The 18483-nt window shown below is 44.3% G+C and overlaps 1 protein-coding gene across 1 annotated transcript; it reads left to right on the plus strand.

Annotated features, from left to right (window-relative positions):
• On the plus strand, positions 1 to 10095 carry LOC114357917 (nuclear receptor-binding protein homolog). The gene is made up of 10 exons (XM_028311720.1): positions 1 to 12; positions 126 to 350; positions 834 to 964; positions 1489 to 1667; positions 1881 to 2055; positions 2488 to 2606; positions 4127 to 4280; positions 5567 to 5765; positions 7783 to 7902; positions 9574 to 10095. Exons 1-10 carry the CDS (start codon positions 1 to 3, stop codon positions 9679 to 9681), a joined length of 1422 nt encoding a protein of 473 aa, XP_028167521.1. The 3' UTR covers positions 9682 to 10095.
• Positions 10096 to 18483: the final 8388 nt, after the last annotated feature.

Raw genomic sequence — 18483 nt, forward strand, 5'->3', positions numbered from 1 at the left:
ATGCCAGTGGCAGTATAATTTATATGACTGTTCACATTTACACGGATCGTCTAGCTTCAAACCTCTTACTAAGTAACCATACTGCAGTCAACAGCGATTAAAATTCCGATTATTTTGTATTCCAGGTAGAGCAACGCGATGTGCCGGGCATCGACTGCGCGCACCTGGCCATGGACACGGAAGAAGGCGTGGAGGTGGTGTGGAACGAGGTGCAGTTCTCGGAGCGGAAGAACTTCAAGGCTCAAGAGGACAAGATTCAGATGGTGTTCGACAACCTCACGAGGCTCGAGCACCCCAACATCGTCAAGTTCCACCGGTACTGGACCGACACACACAATGACAAGCCGAGGGTGAGTTTACACCATTATTTTTTTAAATAATAAATAGCTAGTTCTCTAACACCATTATACTATTCTAATAACCAGCTCATTTCATATTTTTCACAAACTGTCTTCTCTCTTTTTCTCATTTCGTGATTTGTTTTACTCGTATATTTTATGCCAATGTAGTTAGAGCTATGTATTTTAATATGAAAATAAAGTGTTGTTCATTTTCCATCTTCTATTAATAGCTTAATCAACTGAAGTCCTAATTGTCTTGTAATTTAATGAAGCTATGATCCCATTCACTAACACCTAATTAAAATCTATTTTTGTTCAACAGGTTTTGCAACGATAGAATCCTTAAATTCCTTGGTAGGAATATTTAATCATAAATAACCGTCTTTGTTTTCAGCGTGGGCGCGGCTGATTTGGCTCTCGATGAAGACCCGAAAGTTTTCTATAAAATTTTCTTTACAATTGGTTTTAAAAGCAATAATTTATACATTCCAGGTGATATTCATAACGGAGTATATGTCATGCGGCTCGCTAAAGCAGTTCCTGAAGCGGACGAAGCGCAACGTGAAGCGGCTGCCGCTGCAGGCGTGGAAGCGGTGGTGCACGCAGATCTTGTCAGCGCTCAGGTGAGACCAGTAGAAACTGGCAATCCTGCAAAGGAATAAGGTCTTCTAACAGTAATACCTCATTGTCTTTATCTCAGGATTATGAGCAAGTGTGTTTTTGTACGGATGTTTTTAATAATATACGTTCAGTGCGATTACCATGAGTTTACGTTAGGTGTGCTCGCTAGCGAGTATGTCAAAAATTTCTATGAAGATTTTATTTCTTGAAAGTAGCCGCTAGGGGCGCTGCACAATATGTCATACATTAAAATGTCATTTTTTTACGCAGTCGCTAGCGAGCACACCTAACGTAAACTCATGGTAAGCACACAGGTCACAATAACTGTCGCATACAGATTTTTTTTTCTTTGCCCCATGAAAATTGCATTGTCCCTAATCCACGTCTTTTATTTTTATATGTTGTATTAAATCTGTATGCGACAGTTATTTTTAAGCTTGTATAACATACTCGTTAGTTATTTCAAAAATGACTTGACTCTCGATAAAATCAAGTAGGTCACGGTTTGTTTGAATGCGTCCGACAGCTACCTGCACGGTTGCGTGCCGCCCATCGTGCACGGCAACCTGACGTGCGACACCATCTTCATCCAGCACAACGGTCTCGTGAAGATCGGCTCCGTCGCGCCCGATGCCATCCACCACCACGTCAAGACCTGCCGCGAGAACATGCGCAACATGCACCTTATCGCCCCGGAATACGGATGTAAGTACACCCAGCACTCGGCCCCTCCGCAAAACTTACGGTTTCTTCTGCTTGGATTCTTGCATTACCTCTAGCTTTTTCTGCAACACTTTCAAACGATTAATCGGTGCCATTTTTTGCTCAGTGTAGAAAAAGCGAGAGCTGCGTACCAGGATCTTAGCAGGAGAAGCATCACTATACGTATTTATTCCAATTTTGTTTCCCTCGAATCAGCATCGCAAATGGTGACACCAGCGATGGATATCTACTCGTTCGGAATGTGCGCTCTGGAGACCGCCGCTCTAGAGATTCAGGGGAACGGAGACTCGGGCAGCCACGTCACGGAGGAGCACATCGTGCGAACGGTCGAATCCTTGGAGGAGCCGAGACAGAAGGATTTCATATACAGGTACTTTTGAGCAGGTTTGTGGCGTCTCACCGCCAGGTAAGTGGTGCGGGTGAGTTGACTGTGGCTGTGACTTGTAAGGGTTGCCAGGTCCAAAAACACAAAAGCCGGACTGTGTGCTTAATTTGGCCGGACATTTTACCCTAAAAGCCGGACATGCGACAATTAGTGAGCTCACGAGTGAGTACTATCATCATCGGTTGCCTAACGTCCTGATGCGTGCGTGCCTTATTCTGTGGCTCGACTTTCGCCTGGCGCGGCAGCCAAATAAAAAGCCGGACAGGCCGGACATCGGTTAAATTGGCCGGACACGCAATCAAAAAGCCTAACTATGTCCGGCTTTATCCGGACACCTGGCAACCCTGTGACCGTGCTGTGTGTGAGTCGCGGGCGGGCGCTAACCGGCGGGCGCTAACCGGCGGGCGGTGCTTGCAGGTGCATTAACAAAGACCCGGCGCAGCGGCCCACGGCGCGCGAGCTGCTCTTCCACCCGCTGCTGTTCGAGGTGCACTCGCTGAAGCTGCTGGCGGCGCATACACTCGTCAACACCACTGGTGAGACATTAATCACACTTTACTTCAACTGAATTTGAACTTTATAGCCACGATAGCCGAACGGTGAAGGGGTCGGAGTGGCCGACTCGAGATACGAGGAACGCGGGTTCGAATCCCACCGCCGCTCGACTATTGTGGTGAGCCCACTCGTAACACAAGCTTATTTAGCTTAACACGAGGGGCTAATGGGACTATTAGTAATTTGGGCAATACAAATTGGTAATAATCTTTAAAAAAAAAAAAAAGAAGAATTAAGATCCTATATTTTAGCCTAGGCGTAAACCACCGACTTTTAGTTGTTGCCGATAGTTAGGCTCGACTCTAATTTGTATAAAGAATTGGCCGATACCAAATCGGTGTACTATTGTGCGCACTTTCATACAAATCTCCATACTGATCAACAGCCCGAACCAACTATCGGCCAAATGAAAATCGGTGGTCTGCGCGTAGGCTAAAAGTTGCTTCATTTGTTTCTACACCTTTTTTACGTGATACTCGTATAATATTCATAATTTGATTTAACTTGTAATCGGATGGAAAAATTAATTGTCCATGATTAAATTATTTCATGTAATCGTTTTTACTCGTAACATACACGCAGTTGGCGATAAATCCACTGTATTTACGACATTTTAAGTTGCGGTAAACGTGCGGGTAATCTGTCACTGATTTGCACACTTTAATGTTGAGTGAAAGTGATCACGCAGTCGTTACTTTACATTGATATGATGTAATATTTTTAAATAATAATTATTTTTTATGGTAGCAATATTTTTTTATGTAAACTTTCCACGTATGGTGGAATTTCAGCAATGCCACACAACCGAATAGTAGTGTTTGATACTTTAGTAATGTTTGAAATTTTAACTGAAGAAATTGAGGACCAGGACCAAAGGCTCGCGATTTCTGTTCCACACAGTGGATAGCTTAATTATAGTGACATAAAAGTGTAAAGGTACTAGTTTGAAGCTACTCACTCACAGCATCAGCAGCAAACGATTATATCTCTATGGAATATTCCATTCCATTACTAATAACCCATCGTCTGTAGGAATACATACTGTCGTGCTGCTGTGTGTAGTCGGCTTCAAATTGGCACCTTTATAAACACACGCATTTCCAATGAAGTACAGACTTCTGCGTATGCGGCCTAGATCTGGCTCGAAGGATCAAAATTTAAAGACTGTGTACTTTTTACTTGTTATTGATGTTGGATCCCGTGTATATGAATTGTGATTTGGTGCTGACTTTCTTTTCTCCACCTCTATCCACTATATCAGCATCAGTCTGTTTGTTGTACTGAAGTAGTGGTATAGCAAGCTATATTCAGGACGTGTATAAGCGCCCTGGGGGGCTACTCCGAAACGCTGTTTACGTAGTTTCGTGTCTATCTGTTACCGTCGCTCATGCTGGTATCTCTTTGTGAGAGGGATGGCAATATCGTAACTTCGGATTACGTTTTTCGGAGTAACCCCGCTGGAAAGGGCTTGAATAAAAGGTTTGATTCGATGTCCCCTTAGCGAACATATCGGAGACGATAACGGACGAGGTGGCGGGCGGCGGCAGCGGCGAGGCGCTGGCGTGGTGCGCGCGCGGCGGCGAGCGCGTGGAGCTGGCCGCGCGCGACCTGCCGCCGCACGCGGAGAAGCTGGAGAAATTCGTCGAGGACGTCAAGTGAGTGTCTCTCTGAACCATCTACACTGCTGGATAACAGAACGTCTCTACTTTTTCTGATTACAATTCTGATCTCTATTTTCCGCTAGGAAAAATCTGGTTTTTATATCATCATCATTTCAGCCATAGGACGCCAACTGCTGAACATAGGCCCACCCAATGATTTCAATATTAACCTGTTGGTAGCGGCCTGAATCCAGCGCCTTCCTGCTACCTTTGCGATGACTTCCAAGTCTTTAAACTTGGCCTTTACTACTTGGGCTTTAATTTGTAGTGTATACTACATTTTGTTTTATTAACGTCTTTGGCTCTCTCAATCATATGAGTTGCATTTAAATTGATATTGTTGTAGTGTTTTATTATAGAAACCAAGCCTTTGTATATTAGCATGTTAAGGGGTTTCCCTTAAAGGGATCGAAAGACATTATCCTTTAAAAACCTGAATACCTTTTTGAGAAACTCGCATGGGCCAAAGATAAGACTGAAAGAAGTTTACGCATGAAGACAATTAACCTCTTGAAAATACCCCAACATAATTCCGCGCGGTTTCGAGGATCCTTTAGGTATCGAGCAGCCAGCATTTGGAACATTCTGCCACCTCCCAAGAAGGTTAGGATGAGTACTCAAACCTTCAAAGTCAAATACAAAGCAGCCTTATTGAGAAAACAGCTGGCTGCGGAAAACTTATATCATGGATACTGGAAATCACTGCCCCTGAAAAACTATTTCTAGAAAAGCATTTACACACATTAAACACACACACTCACTTTCACACACATAACACACATCAACTTACTTTTACACACATAACACACTCACATTTCAAACACAATCACACAACACAATTGTGCAGACAAAACGCAAATTTAGTTAAAATCCTTGTTTTTTTTTATTGTCACTTGTTAAATTAGCCCTCAATATCCAATTCTCGCATAAGACTTATAGAGAAATGGGAGTGGCTGAAAATCAGCGCAGCCTGAGTATTTTTCAGGAAGCATTAGCTGAGCCACCTCCAATTGCTTCCTTATAATATTATGTCAATCAATCAACATTATTGTAACTAGAATAAGTATTTTGAAGAAGCAATAAAGGACTTTATTTTTTATTATTATTTAAGTGTTGTCAACTCGACAGCCAGCGTCTCGTCGACGCTGTGCGGGCGCTGTTTTAACGAGGACGCTCAAAACACGCTAGTGTGGGCGGTCCTTAAGTGCTTGATGGTTTAGCAAGAGACTCCGGTCTTTATTGCTTAATTCTGAGTGTAATGTTATGCTGTAACGTTCCAGATACGGCATCTACCCGCTGACGGCATACGGCTGCGGCGTGGGCCGCGGCGTCGGCGGGCGGGCCGCGTCCCCGCTCGAAGCCGCGCCCGCCGCGCCCGCCGCCGACCCGCCGCCGCGCGACCTCGAGACCCGCCGCGTCGTCAACATGATGTGCAGCCTCCAGCCGCCGCCGCACCACCACCAGCCGCCCGACCTGCTGGTCAGTGTGTAGTGTAGCACGACCGCCGCCGACCCGCCGCCGCGCGACCTCGAGACCCGCCGCGTCGTCAACATGATGTGCAGCCTCCAGCCGCCGCCGCACCACCACCAGCCGCCCGACCTGCTGGTCAGTGTGTAGTGTAGCACGACCGCCGCCGACCCGCCGCCGCGCGACCTCGAGACCCGCCGCGTCGTCAACATGATGTGCAGCCTCCAGCCGCCGCCGCACCACCACCAGCCGCCCGACCTGCTGGTCAGTGTGTAGTGTAGCACGACCGCCGCCGACCCGCCGCCGCGCGACCTCGAGACCCGCCGCGTCGTCAACATGATGTGCAGCCTCCAGCCGCCGCCGCACCACCACCAGCCGCCCGACCTGCTGGTCAGTGTGTAGTGTAGCACGACCGCCGCCGACCCGCCGCCGCGCGACCTCGAGACCCGCCGCGTCGTCAACATGATGTGCAGCCTCCAGCCGCCGCCGCACCACCACCAGCCGCCCGACCTGCTGGTCAGTGTGTAGTGTAGCACGACCGCCGCCGACCCGCCGCCGCGCGACCTCGAGACCCGCCGCGTCGTCAACATGATGTGCAGCCTCCAGCCGCCGCCGCACCACCACCAGCCGCCCGACCTGCTGGTCAGTGTGTAGTGTAGCACGACCGCCGCCGACCCGCCGCCGCGCGACCTCGAGACCCGCCGCGTCGTCAACATGATGTGCAGCCTCCAGCCGCCGCCGCACCACCACCAGCCGCCCGACCTGCTGGTCAGTGTGTAGTGTAGCACGACCGCCGCCGACCCGCCGCCGCGCGACCTGGACTTCCACCGAAACAGAGACGAGGCTATGTGTGCAGAGACAAGTGGCATAGTGAACAAGTTACTTCCACCTGGGTCTACGGGTGTCTATGGGCGACGGTAATCACTTATCATCAGGTGTTCCGTCTGCTCGTTTGCCTCCTGTCACATAAAAAACAAACCAAAGAGGCGTGGAGCTTTGCTCAACCGTTTCCACTGAAGAATAACAAAAAGACGAAATTGTTGATATCTGCTTTAATGAAAAACGAACCTTACACATTACTCGAAATTATATTGGTGACTATCAATACAGATATCTTAGGCCTCAATCAGACTACCTGGAGCGGGCGCGGGCGCTTAGATCTTGACGTTTAACGTTCACAGTGCCGCGCTTCGACAAGCAAATCAAAACCTAACAGACGATATAATATCACTGTGAACAATACGCGCAGACTAAGCCATTAGAAACGTCCGCACCCGCCACGTCCAGGTTTGAGTTCGGATTGGATTGGGTTGTTATGGGCGTTGTGCTGGCAGAATCCTAATAAGCCATATCCACACTGAGTGAGGTCTCGCCTTCTTCTCTCGTCTCCCCATTTCATGGAAGCTCGGAATTCGTTATCTATCTTATTCTTATTTGTTCCGGCGTTTCTTCTCAGCACTTACCATATGTTTGTCTCGAAGCGCTGGTAGGGTCCAAAAGATAAGGAGACATGTAAAGTGCCCCATAAGGGCTACCTTTTCTTTTTTATTATTTACAATATTTTTACGCGCACACAAATGCCACCTGTGGTCTAAATTAAATAAAATATTTTTGATTTTGATTTTTGATTTTGAAAGGTTAATTCGTATTAGTCGAGTAATTTAAGCGAGTGGTGAGTAATTTAGTAGCTAAACGTGTCGAAACACCTAAAATTTAGTCTAGTAGGTTACTAAATCGTTTTGTGGAGCCAATCCATTTTGTTCCATTTTGACAGGCGAGTAGCACCCGCACGCGTCCCTGCTCACTTTCTCCCCGGAGTCCGAACCGGGCGATTTAGTAGAGTTCATATAAAAACCACTAATTACTTGTAAACTGTATTGGACTAAAATGCGAACGGTTTTTTGGTCAGTAGCAATTAGTTTAGTTACTAAAGCTCAACTAAATAACTGGACTAGTGCGAACAAGACTTTATGGACCTAACTCGTTATCTACCTTTCTCGCTCGCTCACCGTGCACTCCTCACCCGCAGATGACGATCCTGCTGCGCATGGACGACAAGATGAACCGGCAGCTGACGTGCGCCGTCACGCGCCGCGACTCTGCGCACGCGCTGGCACGGGAGCTGGTGCAGCTCGGCTTCATACACGAGGTATGGAATCTAACTACACTCGGCATCCAATAAATCGCACCTCCCGCAACAAGCACTTCTCAAACGTATGCATCCCCACTTCCCACCAACATTGGTTCCATTTGAAAGCCTAGTTCTAAACTTGATTTCATTAAAGGAAAGGTTTTACCCCAAAAATGTGTTTTTAGAAGGATCCACAGTCACTTCTTCAAAAAATAGGTAATTAAGCTTGAGCCAACTTTTATGGCTATAAAACTGTCAAGTTGGGATTAATCGCTATCCATCTGTTAAAGAGGACACGTGAGATCTTTATTTAGTTTTATAACCATAAAATTTGGTCTAATTGATACCAGAGGTGAGCTTAAACTGAGGTCTTTTTTCAGGTCATATTTATGGTATATGTTAATCATTTATTAAGAAATTAAATGTGTTTTTCTTTTAGGATATTTATTAAAGTTCGCGTCGCGGAAGGTGTATTTGATGTTGAGTGTATATTGGTCATCACAAAAATCGGCCAACCTACGTTTTACAGAAAAGCTCGTTTCTACTGACACAATCATGGTGCCCCAAAAATATTGGTGTCATTTGAATGCCCAATAAATATCCAGAAAGAAAAACACATTTAATTTCTTAATAAACGATTAACATAATATACTCGTACAATAAATGTGACTTGAAAAAAGACCTAACTTTGGGCTCACCCCTTGGAACAATTAGACCAATTTTTATGGTTATAAAACCAAATAATAATCTCACGTGTCCTCTTCAACAGATGGATAGCGATTAATCTCAACTTAACAGTATTAAAACCATAAATGTTGGCTCAAGCGTAACTACCTATTTTTTGAAGAAGTGACTCTGGATCCTTCTAAAGACACATTTTTGGGTAAAAACCTTTCCTTTAATTAAATGAACTTTAGAACTAGGCTTTCAAATGGTGCCAACATTTATGGGAAGTGGGAATGCATACGTTTGAAAGTCCTTGTCGCGGGAGGGTCGATTTTTGTGAAGACCAGTGTATTTTCTATCTGACAACATACTTTCTTTACAGTGGGCTGAGTGTGAGTTTATATCAAACGTCCTCACTAGTAAGCGCGTTAAAAATATGTATGAAAATTTAGTTCTTGAACGTTTCCGCTAGGGGCGCTGTACAATACGTCATACATTTAATGTCACTTTTTTACGCGCTCATTAGTGAGTACGTAAAAAATTGCCAAGATTATTTTTGAGTTGACCGTCGGGGTTTCCTTTCTTCTACACAAAGTTTGTATTTTTTCTGTAAACTTTACATCAGTTACATTACTCCTTTGGTGAAGTACCGCAGTTGCCCGAGTCGTATAGTGTCTTGAAATTTTGCCACGTTTTGGGCTCTTTGACTCGGGCGCAAAACAGACAACATGTCGGGCGATCTTACTGCGATTCGTTCTGTCGCGCTAACTTTCGTGGAGCTAATGTTCAGTCGCGCCATTGATTATCAGCATAAGGTAAGGCTACAACGTTTGTAGCACTTTTGTCGCAACTATGATGCAGACTCATTAGTGACTTTCAGCCAAGTTCGCGAGTAGTGTACCTGAGGTATAAATTTTATTTATTACAGTTGTTTTGATTAGCTTTGCGAAAGTTCGTAAAAAGTTTGTCAATCGATCACCGGTGTTATGTCAACGTAATTAAAGCATCACATACATTTTCCAGGCGGACCGCGACAAGCTGTGCCGGCTCATGGAGGACTCCTTACGCGGCAGCTTCGGCGACCCCGCGCCGCCCGCGCCCCTCCGCGCGCCGCAGCACGTCGCCAGCTAGTGCCCGCCCGCTGCAGTCGCGGGGCCAGGCAGCCGGGCCAACGCGCCTGCCGGGCCCGCGCGGCCTAGCACCCGGGCCGTAGCACCTGCGAGCCACAGTGTGGGACCCACGCGGGCCGCTACCGTCGTTGACTCCGCGGGGCCTAGCAACTGGGCCGTAGCACCTGCGAGCCACAGTGTGAGACCCACGCGGGGCGCAGCGGGGCCTAGCAACCAAGCCGTAGCACCTGCCGACTTAAGTGCGGGGCCCACGCGGGGCGCTACCGTCGTCGACTCCGCGGGGCCTAGCAACCGAGCCGTAGCACCTGCGAGCCACAGTGCCGGGCCCACGCGAGGCGCAGCGGGGCCTAGCAACCAAGCCGTAGCACCTGCCGACTTAAGTGCGGGGCCCACGCGGGGCGCTACCGTCGTCGACTCCGCGGGGCCTAGCAACCGAGCCGTAGCACCTGCGAGCCACAGTGCCGGGCCCACGCGAGGCGCAGCGGGGCCTAGCAACCAAGCCGTAGCACCTGCCGACTTTAGTGCGGGGCCCACGCGGGGCGCTACTGTCGTCGACCCCGCGGGGCCTAGCAGCCGGGGCGTAGCGCCTGCTGACTTCAGTACGAGGTGCATACGGGGCGTTGTCAACTCCGCGGGGCCTAGCAGCCGGGGTGTGCCTGCCGACCTCAATGATGGGCCCACGTGGGGCTTAGCGGGGCCTAGCAGCTGGGCCGTAGCACCTGCCGGGCCCACGCGGGGCGTAGCGGTCGCTGACCCGGTTGAACTGATCCATGCCGTCGACGCGAGTGAACCGACTCGGGGATTTACAAATGTAGAACCATTACAAAGTACTCACAAGACAGTTATGCGTCCGTTTCAACCTAACAAAGTATTGCAGTCGATTGATGTTAATACGAGCGAGCCGGGACCGTCTCAATCGAAATCGTATCAAACTTCCACTAGCCGTGATGACGTAGCAAAAAATGTAGTTTTCCCGCCGCGTGTCCGCTCACAGACGCACTCGGGATCGCTAAAAGATCTTAAACACGGTAGCAAGGAAGCTCCTGAATCCTCCAAAAATAACGAGAGAATATTACGCTACAACCCAAAAATAATCCAACCGAGGTCGCCGCAGCGGGGCCAAGGTAGTCTAAATAAACAGAACCCGCGAGCTCACCCGATGGGCATCAAACGAACGGGGTCACTTCAGTGCATCAAAAACGCAACCCAAAAACCTGCACGGATACAAGAAAAGCCGCTTCGCGATGTGAAAGACGTTGCGATACTTCCGAATATACGTCCCATTCAGTGCACTAAAGATCAAACGCACGTTAATCCACGGCAGTTTGCTAAGGACATAGCTCATATACGCGCGGTCACCCGGCCCAATATGCGCGGACAGAGTTCGGAAGACTTATGTGCACAGGCAGACAAGCGCAGTGAAGATATATCTCCTACACAGGAACATAAACGTATTCTCCAGCGAAGCAATACCGCTCGCACCGCACTATTACCTCGTATACTCATCACGCACGCTGATACTGAATCTTTGCTGAGTAAAAAGTCTAAGGACGATTCGGAAGTATCCACACGATCCGACACCACCCGTCATCTACCGTCGCGTCTCGATAAATCGAAATTAAATTCGAAAAAATCCAAGCTGGCTAGCACGTTGCCGCGTCGATTGCCGAGCCAGAGTAAAATTTCAAAGCTGCATTCGGAAGTCGATTCAACAAAAGATGCGTCAATTCTGACAGAAAAGTCTCCGTTAGAAGCCAAGCGTGCTTGTTTCAAGCGCGCTCGGACGCTCCCACATATTGAGCTTCAAGACAACACACCCCGCCCGCCGCCACCCTCCCCTCTAGGCGACCTCCCGATACCACAGCTCAGACAACGACCTAACGCGAAAACTTTGTACGTATATCTGGTCAGATGCTGCTCTTTGTTCTGAAAACAAAACCGCGTGTAACAAAAATATTAGGCGATTTTAATTGAAAACAACACCGACGATTAGATACGGTCGATTCGATCGAATTATAGTTATGTAAGCAAATCTAGCACCGACGTTAACTAACATCCTTATTTATAGATAATCGGTGTTCAGAACCGACCGGCTCTAATTGACGAACTTGAAATATAATTGGAACGTTTAACACAAAATAATCATAAAAACATTTGAAAATCCGTCTTTATTGAAATTACCGTCAATTTATCTAACGTTAAATAGAAGTGGACTCATAACTGTACCTTGTGCGACCCCACGATTAGAGCAGAAATAGACTCGTCATCCGTCACGCTTTCGCCGCGAGAGTGTAGAGTAAAAAGGTTCGTGTACCGTTCGATCTTCAGCTTTAAATAGACCCCACACATCGGTCCGCAGGTGCGAGTGACTTTATCACTAGCTTTATCGAAGTCGACAAATTCGTTAGTGGTCCCGGCGAGAACATGTAACGTTAATCTTACGTAATGATTATACTTCCGAAGCACTTAGCTTTTATTGATATTTAACAAGGTTTTATCTTAGTCACTAGACGCGAGCACGAATTTGAACTTAGCAAAAAAATCTTGCATTTCTTGAAAAATACAAAAAAAAGATATCAAACTGTTAGGTTCAAAATCGCTCCCGCTTAGGTTAGGTTAGGATTAATGCATATTTATACTTAGAAAAGGGTCTTATGAAGAGATTTTGTATCGCCGAATATGTATTTTTGCATACGAAACATTTCGACAGACCGCGGTTCGATGAACATATTGTACGATGTCTCGTCACTGTCATCTTGTGACTCGTCCACGATTGAAATAGTAAATAAATTTCGGTTAGCTTTTATATTGCGGTTACAATATTGTTTCGGTCACAAGATGACGCTCGTTTAAACACGCGGAGAATGTTGAAACATCAACGTTCCGACGCTGCGAATATGTTCCTCGGCAACTCGCTCGTCGACCATTCCAAGATAATATAATGTTCAAATAATCGTTGAATTTTAAATTATCGATAAATCCAATTGCGTCGTAATTGGCTGATTTATGTTTCGTTAATCCTTTTGACAGTTCGATTGCAATCGAGCAATGAATGAATAGTATTACATTAGCGTGGAGTCGAGGAGCGAGCCAGCACCGCCCAAACAAACTACTAGTCGAGTGTGAATCTGAACCCAATCAACCGGATCGTTGTATTAATGAAATTGATACGCTTTCGAAGGAAAATGTAAAAATTGTCGTCGTTCTAGAAAATTGTATGTAAATTGTAAACTTAAGATTCGGGAGGGTCGGTTGGACATCGAGAACGCTTTAGTGATTTAGAGTTTGTATGATTGTGTAAATGTTACAAATGATATTTAAAAAATATTTAATTGAACGATTACTTTAATTATAATATAATATGTATGTATAGTGAGGCTTCCTCCTAGAGCTTTATGGATGTGGTTTTAAGTATACGGAAAATGAACATACTCACTATGAAGATAAGTTACACGTCTTTTGCTTCGGGGCTTCGCGGCGGGGTCGGNGGCTCGGCGGGGTCGGCGGCGAGTCTGTTATTTTTTCCCTTATAACTAACGTAATAAGGGTCAAAAGATTTCATATACTCTGCTGCTGACTGTTACTAACCTGTTTAGATGAAACATTGAGGTTATACAAGTATATTTGATGTTTCCCCTCGACAGTCCAAAGCTGACCGCATCCGGAGCCCTTCAACTTTAAAAGTATTCGGCTAAAGTCAATTGTTATTCGTGTGATGTTTATCATAATGATAGCTAAACATTTCTGCATTTATAAACATACATTTGTTCGGAGGTTTGAGTTATACGTAATGCTATAGTGGTGCTAGTTAGTATGTTCCACCGTTGTATAAATTAGAATTCGACGATCAATGATAAATGGTGTGTCATATTCGGAGCATTATTTGCAAATTGCGGACAACGTAGCGGTGTCATAATTTGCAAACAAAACTATGCACGCGTTTGCTAGAATTAAAATCTTAAAGATGTGACGTGCAGTCCGTTATTATTGATCGTGAATTTCAGTCGATATACAGATCAGTCGCCGTGTTCCTAGTTTTCATTCGTTTCGGTGCTGATTCCGAATTTATTTCAAATTATATTGTTTTGTATAATTTATTTGAAATTGTCCTTTTGGTTATGCTAGTGGTGCCAAAAATACGAGGTGCCAATACGATAGTGACCATAGTTCCGTCAAGGTGCGTATCGCCACCTCCAGCTTGTCTTAACACGTTCGCTTTAAACTCATGACACGATTTATGCAATTTAATTTATGAAATCGATAAAAAACATTTATCATAATCGATGGGAATGGCATTTTTCTTTGATCCTACAATTCCAATTGCCTTTTCTAAGTCGCTACGATGTGTACGAGGTATCAACTGTGTATTTAGATTTTTCCAAAACTATTATTATTTTTATTTTATAAAACATAATTTCAAAGACAAATGCCAGTCCCATCGACGAAATCCGAACGCAAACTTACACTACATTCAAATAACATTTTATTCAAACGATGTGTTAGTTGACAAATTAGTTGTTCCGTCCTCGCTGTCTCGTGGACTATAGTCTTACTGTTGTGGATATAGTTGTATCATTTCTGTAGGTATTGCGGAGTTATGTTTTGCTGTGGAAATCGCGTTGCACGATCTTTTACGTTAATTTTTAAAACAGTGTTATAGGAGCTTATGTTTTTTATAGGCGACAGAATTGTATAGCGCCCTTTTATTTGATGATGTCCCCTAACCATGAGGTTGGTTGTCAGCTGTACAGTGTAAGGTCGTGCACGCGAGAGGAGTGCCGAGCCCGAAGCAGCTGCGAGAATCGTCGGCTGGTCACCTTGTATGCCTTCAGTGAGTTACTGTACCACTTTATTGTAGTGATGAACTTTGGTTTTCAAATCCTAATGAAAGCTATCGTTTTAGCGATCACCAATGAGGGTTTTCGCTATTGAAAAATCCGCCAGATGGCAATACAAATGCTGCGTGATTGGTGGATTTTGACATATCTGTCAATGTCATGTCAAAAATAACCAATCATGCAGCATTTGGACCTCGCGTCTACATATTGCCATCTGGCGGATTTTTCAATCGCGAAAACCTTCATTGACGTCACTGTCATCATGTAAACGCCATTGGTGTCATCTGGGGGCTTATTGCGTGTTTACATCAAACATCTTCGATTGCGACTGCGTAAACAAATGACAATGTGTGACAGATTGCACAGCGTCCCTAGCGGACACTTTCAAGAACTAAAATCTTCATAGATTTTTTGACGTGCTCGCTTGACCTTTGATGTAAGCTCACACTAAGCCTAAGCATTTAGTGTAGAAACTATAGCCCTCTGTGTCTTGCATTGATTATTTTTGTAATTTTGGTTGACTTTATTGTGGAAAACGGAAATTTTAAAGTAGATAGATTAGTATTGTTGAAGATTGTTTGCTTACAAATGGGAACGTATTCTGGATTTTTATAATAGTGGTACGTAGCTCTTGTTATTATCACATAGTGGTCAGCAATCGAATCTGGCGACCAAGGTGACCAGCTGGTTGACTTGCAGCGACTTACGGACGCGGCGGGAGCGGTAGCGCGTAGTATATGTAAACGAAAGACTGGCTAATGTAACGAGTAGAGTACGGTGGCGACGTCTCGCGGCCTCCGCTGCCAAACGTGACACTCATAAACGGTTATAGTTCCAAAATACTGAACTGTCGTATCCATGACACTGACAGCGGGGCGCCACCGTCAATACCGGATCGCTGGTTCCTATTTTTGCCATGTTGGAAATCATATAGTTGAACGATGGTAGCGCCCCCCTGTCATTGAGTTTGGTGGGACAGTTCAGCGTGGGTCATCTATATTTTGGCCATTTTCAAAATCGAATCGAAAATACTACATTTAAAATCTTATTCGCTTTGTATAAGTAAAGCAGAGTAAAGACTCGTGCTCGTGCTGTCACAAAATTAACAATATTTATTTTGAAAGTCGCGGGCAGTCGGAGGCGGCGCGGCCGTGTCGGGAGGCAGGTATCTAGCTAGTAGAGTGGCGTGTCCCTGTAAATATTCGCTTCTAGTATAAATATAATATAAATGATTACTATCGTTACTGAACTATGTACCTCCTGCGTATCGTTACAGTTCACTTTAGTGTTTGACCGCGTTGCGAACGGTTTAATATTAACATGCTTTATTTATTCTTTATTTCTATTACGTGACTTTGTTATTATTTTCAGTCATATTCTATTACTTTATTTTAGAATACATAACCAGGCTTTAGTCTTGCGTGTGTCTATGCTCTAGTAAATGTGTAAAACATTATCCTACGACAGATGTAATAAATTTGAATAACGACAAATATACACTATGTACAATAACGTTAACATCGGATTGTGACCTCATTTCTATTAATTCCGATTGAATATTAAATTAATATTATTATTGTCCATACTTACTAAAATACATTATGTATTAATACCGACCTTAACGTATACTGGTTCGTTATATTTTTATGTTACAACAGCAACCTATCCTTTTGCAAAGATATTAAAAGAAATGAGGGTCCAATTTGTCTCGCGTCAGTTACGCAAGGAACCCTCCGTTCCCTGCGGCTTGACACTACATTACTATTATTTCTCTTTGATATGCCTTTTTGTTTCTACTCTGGACAAAAGATCACTTACCCAAATAAAATGTTACCTTTTGGATTTGCTTTTGCAATGAGCTCGACTTCTTTGTTCCTATGTCTCGTCGAACAAGTTATTATGTGTACATGTTTTGTCAAGTTTTTATTTTACAATAAAATGAACACATTGACAAGGTGTTAGTTTCGAATTCGTTGTACATAATCAGTGTTCCGGTATTTCTTTTTATTTTATCCAAAGAGGAATGTGTTCATTTTAAAATTGTCATTTTTTGTTTTATGCATTGAGATTGTAACATATTTATTTATTGGATCCAGAAATGCATTTCCGGTCGTGAGCGATCCGCAGAGTATGATTTAGCTGTAATATGTAACTATAACTTATTATGATTATGCTCAAAATGATGTATAACCCATTGCAAGTGATCCGACGATCGAGTGCTGTTTGCATACTATTCTAAAATGAGAATGTCAATAAATTGTATTTTAAAAACGAGCTTGTGTTTTCTTTACTTCTTTGCTTCGGAATGTATTGTAACTTCCTACTTTTTTATATTTTTAAACCGGCAGACAGTGGTGACTGAGTTTGTTGCGGCGCTTCTTCTCAGCACTTGCCAAATGTTTGTCTCGAAGCGCTGGTAGGGCAAAAAGAGAATGAGACGTGTATAGGCTTCTTAAGAGCATTTGACGATTTGCAAGTACTAATTTAATTAGTCTAAACAAATAAGGATAATTTTGATTTTGTTGATGGTTGATGTCCGATTCGGGGTGTTTATGACAGGTAAAGACCCAATACAATGAAATGTCCTACCCGTGACATTAACAGGGGGCGCCACCGTCTATACCGGATCGCTGGTTCCGATTTTTGCCATGTTGGAAACTTTAAAGTTGAACGATGGTGGCGCCCCTCTGTCAATGAGTTTGGTGGGACAGTTCATTGTGGGCCATCTATAGTTAATAGGTAGACTCGATTGCATGATTATTTGAGTAGTTATCAGTAAAAATAAGTAAAAGCCCGTCTTCCGAATTGAGGTTTTTGGCTTGAGCGTGCACATCTTATAATCAAGTATGAACTTTCATATTAAATTCATCCCTGAGTAGAAGGTGAACGCTGAAGCTGGAAATATCAATTCAGAAAACGGATCCAAGTCTGAAATTTTATTAAAAGATTTATAGTTCCAATATACCTATTGAACTGTCCTATCTATGACATTGACAGCGGGGCGCCACCGTCAATACCGGATCGCTGGTTCCGATTTTTGCCATGTTGGAAACCATATAAATGTAGTTGTACGATGGTAACGCCCCCCTGTCATTGAGTTTGGTGGGACAGTTCAGCGTGGGCCATCTATATTCTCGATTTAATTTATTTTTGTTTTTCCACACACGATAACTTAATCGGATGAAGCGAGAGCCTATCGAGATCAGGTACGAGTTAAAAGTGAGTTAGTGAATAGTGGTACCAACGTCGGAAGAAACTTAAAGAGGGTAGACCGATTTGTGCGCCGATCAACAACTGCCTGCATTTTCTTCATTGGTGATCATGGCGCATTCAACTGTGACGAAATATCGGTATCTCATCCAAAAAAGGTACAATTAAATCTGCTATTATTGTCAAAGTTAGTGAAATAATTAATTTCATTGTGTTTCTCTACAATTTTTATGACTGTGGAAATTTTAATGTCCAGTTTTGTACTGCCCCTCTGCCCTTGCCGATCTCTCCAACGAACTGAAGTACCTAATTTATACGATACCTAATTATCAACCTGAATTTTTTCAGGCAGGTGTTTCTTCAAGCTCGTCATTGTCAATGGGATTGTCCTGTCGTCGGATTGATCTACCCGCAACGAAGCGAGACTGGCACCAGCGACGCGACAGGGCGTCGCCGCACGGACTCCGGTCGCCATTTGGGGTAAGTTTACTAATTGTTATTAAATATCTAAGTGCCTATACCTGTCTTGCTAATATTATATTATTTGATTGTATTTACTTGGGAATCAATTCGTTTAATTCGTTCCAATTCGCTGACTCCAAAAAATACATATTCAATTCNGGTGCAATTCTAACACTTAACGAATCCATTATTGATTTCTAGCAATTTTTAATGGTTAATTTAATCGGTGTGTAAAAAAGCCAATCAAGCGAATTAATTGATATGATTGGACCAGATACTCGTTGCCATAGTCT

The sequence above is a fragment of the Ostrinia furnacalis genome, unplaced genomic scaffold, assembly GCF_004193835.3.
Source record: "Ostrinia furnacalis isolate ACB-3 unplaced genomic scaffold, ASM419383v2 OfSCF3544, whole genome shotgun sequence".
In the NCBI taxonomy this organism is placed as follows: Eukaryota; Metazoa; Arthropoda; class Insecta; order Lepidoptera; family Crambidae; genus Ostrinia; species Ostrinia furnacalis.

Bases quoted from the DNA above. Each gene is read 5' to 3' on its own strand.
- LOC114357917 (XM_028311720.1), top strand. The intron at 2,607-4,126 runs GTGAGACATTAA...ATGTCCCCTTAG, and splicing joins TACACTCGTCAACACCACTG to CGAACATATCGGAGACGATA. The intron at 5,766-7,782 runs GTCAGTGTGTAG...CCTCACCCGCAG, and splicing joins ACCAGCCGCCCGACCTGCTG to ATGACGATCCTGCTGCGCAT.